At 45.4% G+C, this 5,907-nt stretch overlaps 1 protein-coding gene across 1 annotated transcript in view; it reads left to right on the top strand.

The window, feature by feature from the left end:
* The window catches only part of SLC16A5 (solute carrier family 16 (monocarboxylate transporter), member 5), a 7,859-nt gene extending 2,956 nt beyond the window's left edge, over nt 1-4,903 (top strand). The window contains exons 2-4 of the mRNA XM_008943483.1: nt 1,043-1,186; nt 2,184-3,050; nt 4,662-4,903. Coding sequence (XP_008941731.1) covers nt 1,043-1,186; nt 2,184-3,050; nt 4,662-4,903 — 1,253 coding nt within the window. The remainder of the gene's footprint in view (nt 1-1,042; nt 1,187-2,183; nt 3,051-4,661) is intronic.
* The last annotated feature ends 1,004 nt before the right edge of the window (nt 4,904-5,907 follow it).

The raw sequence follows: 5,907 nt of genomic DNA on the forward strand, positions 1-5,907 counted from the left end.
ATTCTGAAGCTTATAGTCATTTTGCATTTTCTTATCCAACCTTAAGTGTTCAGAAGAGGGGAAAAATTTAACAAAACCTGGAGAAACTTGAGGATCCTCAAAGGAACAGGGAAAGAAAGGCTGCCTTCATCTTCTCCTCTGCCAGAGCATGCAGAGAGAAGCACATTTCCTTCTGATGGTCTGGAGGTCTGAGCTAATCTTTTCCTACCCTGGAATGATGCTTGTGTCCTCTTGGAAGCGGACACTGTTTAAGGTCCCCACCCCTGCCCAGGTGTCCCAGGACAGGCACATTGTGCAAAGAGCTGTGCTGACAATAACACCTGAGTATTTTCCTGGGAAGAAGAGTTGCAGGACAGCTGCAAGGCTCCACAAGCTGCAGCTTGGATGCTGCTGCCTGCAGCTTAGCTGGACTCCCGTGCAGACATGAATGTACCTCTCCAGCCGTTTCCAAATCATCCTCTTCAATGACGTCTATTTTTCTCCCATTCTTGATCTAGCTCAGAGTCAATCTGTCTCCTCTTGCAAGGAATTTCACCTAGGTAATGGGATGCCAAGGGCAATTTAAGAGATTTTTTGGCAGAATATTTGAAAAGTACTGAAATGAAAGTGGAAACGTGAACAGAAATACCATCCTGCAAAACATCTCTTATTCAGAGGCACAGAGATCCAAGTCCTCTGCTTCTTCAAGTCATTCCCAGAATTTATATCATGTGAATGACACTTGAAGGATTATACTTGAAGGTCCTTCTTCCATTCCATTTCCCAGAGTTTTAACTAAAATCCATCACAGGGAAGCTTAGAAATCCTACCTGATAGCCAAAATCCAAGCAGATGACAGGAGCCTTCCCCTTAGCTGACACGCTGACCACACACTTGGGAGGGTCAGGGGATGTATTTTCTCTTCCTGGCTCCCCTATTACACGACATGCTGGGACAATGCTCAGGGCATCCTCTAGACTAAATTGCAGCCGTTTGATATTGCAGCAGTCCAGTGGGTACAAAACAATTCCTTCTTCCCTCACTGCTTCACTTTTGCTTCCAGGGCCCCTCTGCAGCATCTTGGTGAAGCGATTTGGCTGCAGGTTTGCAGTGATGCTGGGAGGCCTGCTCAGCAGCGTGGGCATGGTGTCCAGCTCCTTCTGCAAGTCCATCAGCCAGCTGTACCTAACAGCTGGCCTCATCACTGGTAAGTACCAGGAACAGCAGGAGAACCCAGCTGCTGGGCTTGGCTGGAGAGACGGAACATGGGGAGAGTCCCGACTAAGTGCTCACATTTTTCCACCCATCTGTGAAATAGGATAAATCAGAATCCCCACAGTGCATCAGGAATCCTATAGCAGCTAGACCTGCCCTTCACACCCCTTTAACACATACCTCATCCAGCCAAGCTCACTGGAAAGTGCCTCTCTCTGGAAAAGGCTGCAAGTCTCCAGGGGGCAAAATGGAGAGCAAAGGTGTCTGTTCTGTTTAGTAGCTTCTCAGCCTTTTGTCTTTGAAAAAGGGAGGGTTTTTTCAGTCTTGGAACGTAATGTGTTGGGACAACATCCTTCCCAAGTTCCCTGGGCTTGTATTTCACCACTCCCAATCTGGAGACATCTTTTTCTAACAAAAGAATGTGTTGGTTTTGTACAGAAATAACAGATGGGAACTTCTCCTTTCCAAGTATTTTTCCTATGTGACTGATGTTTAACTCCTGCTCTTTTCTAACACAGAGAAATTAATTTCTTCAGACAGGTCACTTTGGGACCAGTCCTGTTGGATCTTGCAAGCTAAGCTGTGTCCACTCCATAGAAAGATAAACAAGTAACTCCTTGAGCCCCAATGAAAGTGTCAGGAAAGAAGTGCTGCTTGTTGCACGTGGTATAAACCCCAAGTTTTTAATTAACAATTCTGTAGCAATTTTAGGAATAGCAGCACGTCCCAGACAAACATCAGCTTAGATCAGTATATGGAGTATACCTGGGAGCACAAGTGGTTTAATTTATGCACAACATCCTTCTTCATCCCTTGTGTGGGGTTTCTGAGTATTAATCACTGGGTGTTGTGCAGCCTGGCAGGTGAGGAAAGGCTTCAGTGGCAGATGAAGTCATCTGTGAATACACCCTGGATTTGGTCTCTTTTCATCTTTTAGACAAAGCCGAGGGATCATGTGTTGTTATTTTCTCTTTCATCCCTACCTTTAGGTCTGGGATCGTGCTTCAGCTTCCAGGCAGGAGTGACTGCACTGGGCTACTACTTTGTACGGTGGAGGACTCTGGCCAATGCCATGGCATCCACCGGCGTCTCTCTTGGCTTCACCCTGTGGCCACTGCTTTCTCAGTACTTGCTGGATGAGATGGGCTGGAGAAACACCTTTCTCATCTTTGGAGGAATACTATTGAACTGTTGTGTCTGTGGAGCCATCATGAGACCAGTTCAGCTTACATCAGGGTCACTACTACAGCCCCCCAAGCCTGGAGAGGATGCAGGGGGAAGAGCAGAAGATACACAGCTGTCCAACGGAGCATCTTCTCCCCACCCCGAGCTCCGGCAGCAGACCAGGAGGACTGCCTGCTTCCAGATGCTGCAGAAGTACCTGGCTTTTGACATCTTCTGCCAAAACAAAGGTTACCAGATTTACACTATTGGAGTGACCTGGATGATGATGGGGTTTGCATTACCCCACGTCTACCTCGTGCCTTACGCCATCCAGAACGGGGTGGAGGAACGCCGGGCAGCCCTCCTCATCTCCGTCATCGGCTTCATCAACATCTTCATACGGCCCTGCACAGGGCTGCTCTCAGGACACAGAGTTTTCACAGGAAGACGCATCTACCTGTTCAGCCTGGCTGTGCTCCTCTGCGGGCTCAGCAACTTCATCTGTGTCATTTCAGCCGAGTTCAGCGTGCTCATCACCTACTGCGTCATCCTCAGCATCGCCATGAGCGGCATCGGGGCACTCACCTTCCAGGTGCTGATGGATGTGGTGGAGATGGACAGGTTCTCAAGTGCTCTAGGGCTCTTCACCATCCTGGAGAGTATCACTCTCCTCATTGGACCCCCTCTCACAGGTGAGAGAAGCTATTAAAGCAGGCTGGGGAAAAAAATTGGTTGCTTAGACATTGGTGGCAAGTGTTTGGGAGCATAAAGAAGATTAAAAAGGGAGTTTCCAAACCTGTGCAGGCAGGTGAGTTATGCAAAGGGAACAATATAAAAGGGTGATTTGGAAAGGAACAATCAGCCCCTTCTCACAGCTGAAGGAGGATCCTTTCTGCACCTGCCCGAGTGTCACTGCAGTAACAGCAATGAAGGAAAGAGTTACCCTCTTGGTAGGCAGATATGATAGGTATGAGAGTGAAGAGAGGACACAGAAAGGAATTACTGTGAAAGGCTCTTGCTATGAACTCTTTCACTGCTTTGCCAGCTGACACTGTTTCACCTATGAAGTCTCAAAGAATTGTAAACATCGCATTAACAAATTAACTGTGATCAGAACTATCACCAGACCTACATTATTCAAGAGCCTTCTAGTAAAAGCTTCGGTTCACTCTTCTTTCTGAGTTCTGGAGTGTATTAATTTTTCTCTGGAGACAAGAAAGGAGCTAGCTATGACCCCAAATCAAATAAATTATTCACAGATTTCATGGTTCACTCCAAATGTCACTAAGTGACCTGTCCAAGATGCACCTGCTCCTGCAGTACAGCAGTAAATTCAAAAGACTTACAAACAAGAAATGTGAACTTGAGCATGAATTCTCAATTCAGGCTTTAGGTCTCTTCTGCAGACTACGGACTGTGGGCAGTTCAGCCGGGAAATAATGACTAAGAATGAGATGATGACATGCACCACTTTTCATGGTATTCCCTGGCATTACTGTCCAGTCACTTTTCTCAAAGTGCAAAACCAGGTCTTTTCTCAGCCATCTCTGATAGAAGTGGCAAATGAGCAAAACAAAATACAGTAAAAGCAGCAACATTTCTATTTGTAGTCCTAAAATCTGCTAAAGAAAAGCACACTATGAAAAGAAACATCACCAACTTTACTAAGGAATAAAAGCAAACATTATTCCAATATACCCATACAAATAGAGCAGCTTATAGAAGGCATCACGTATTTTACCTTTCTATCTCTAACATTAGTGTTAAAATACTCATTTGAAATATGACACTTTTAAATGTTTTATACTTAGGTGTTTAATGTTAGTCCTAATGCTTGCTTTGCTGGAAATTTTCTTCTCCCTGATTACACGCTATTTGAGAGAAATTTTCAGTTCAGACACCTTGACATGTCAATTTGTGAGAGATTTCTTTATTTGTTCTGTTTTCTGATCTAGGATGTAACAGGGTCATTCATTCCAAAACGCAGTTCATGGCAGTGGCACAGGAGTCCTCTGCAGAGTAAACCAAATGAATCAGCAGGTTGGGAAAAAGTTACTGTTTTCTTTCCTTCCTGATTTTGCTGTGTATTGAGAATTACTTTATACAGACATAGTAACATCACCTGAGTGGTGACTACAAAAAACCAAACCCCTAGAATCTAGAGAAAAGAAGTCAACTCATCTGTGAATGCTTATCTTTTGTACACAGAAGTTTGCTGAATGGCTTGGATTTAACATTTATGTGTTGCCCGGCTGCCTTTAGTAAGCATCTTCTCTTTGACTAAGCTGTGCCTTCTGTTTCAGGTCTGCTGGTAGATATAACTAGTGATTTCCACTATGTCTTCTACAACTCCAGCTTCTTCCTGATATCAGCTGCATTATTCATGGGGCTCAGCTTCTGTGCTCTGGAAAAGAAAAACAAACTGAAAGAGGCTTCAAAAGTACCTCTGGATAATCCCTCCAGACATCAATACAGCGAAATGCCGACTGAAACACTGCCTGAAAGTCAGTCCCCTCCAGCAGTCGTGTACATCACAAGCATATGAAAAGAAATAAGAACAAAAAGAGGAACACAAACAATTGCACGGCCTGTACAAAGCTCCACGAGGCCCAGCACTGATGGCAGATGAGGTAACAAGCGTCTGCTTTCCACAACTGTTGTCACCCTTCTGCCCAGCACCTGCACGCCATGGGGCCGTGTCAGACTCCACGTGAACAACCCAGCCCACAGGCTGAGCCCAGAACCCAGCGCCAGCCCAAGAGCCAGAGGACAAAGAGAAACGTGCTTTCCCAAAGGCAGCCGGGGGATAGCAGCAGGAAGGGACAAGACCTGTGGCAGCTCAGTTGGGTGAAGTCAGTGCCTGTCAGAACGGCTGGAATTCCACACGCACACGTCAGCAGGTACCACTGGGCAACAGATCGATGGCCTTGCACAACAGCAGTGCTCCCATGAAGTATTGCTGCCTCGCCTGAACACCCAATTTTGGTGCAGAAGATATGAAATTTCCTGGTTGCTTCCCGTGCTGGGGGTGGGAAGACAAACACTTTTTCCCATGGGAAGCGTGTTGCTATTTTCCACAACTCTAAATATTACATAGAGGCTGCTGCATGGTTGCAGAACTCATCCAAGTCTCTAGTCAGATCCAATATTTTCTCCTATGAGATATACACCAGTTCTTCTTGCCAAGGACATTTTCAAAGCCTCAAAGGTTCAAGTCGAGTGACAAAAAGAAAAAAAAAAAAACAACAAATCACCAAACCCTTGGAATGTCTGCTTCTTGATACATCATAAAACAGGATTCACAGCTTGTGAAAATACTTTACAGCATTAACTGTGACTCATTTTTGCAGAGAGGGGAGCAAAGGTGTTATCAGACCTAAGAATAAGCATATACATCCTTACGTTGGGCCAAATTCAAAGCCACTGTAGTTCCCCCTTGTGTAAACCAATTTAGCTCTTTAGACTCTCAGACTTGATTGCACCAGTGCTCTCACCATAGAGAACTTTGCACAGGCATAACATATATTTCTTAGAAGCACAGGCAAAACT

The sequence above is a fragment of the Merops nubicus genome, unplaced genomic scaffold (genome assembly GCF_000691845.1).
Source record: "Merops nubicus isolate BGI_N331 unplaced genomic scaffold, ASM69184v1 scaffold19187, whole genome shotgun sequence".
Classification (NCBI taxonomy): domain Eukaryota; kingdom Metazoa; phylum Chordata; class Aves; order Coraciiformes; family Meropidae; genus Merops; species Merops nubicus.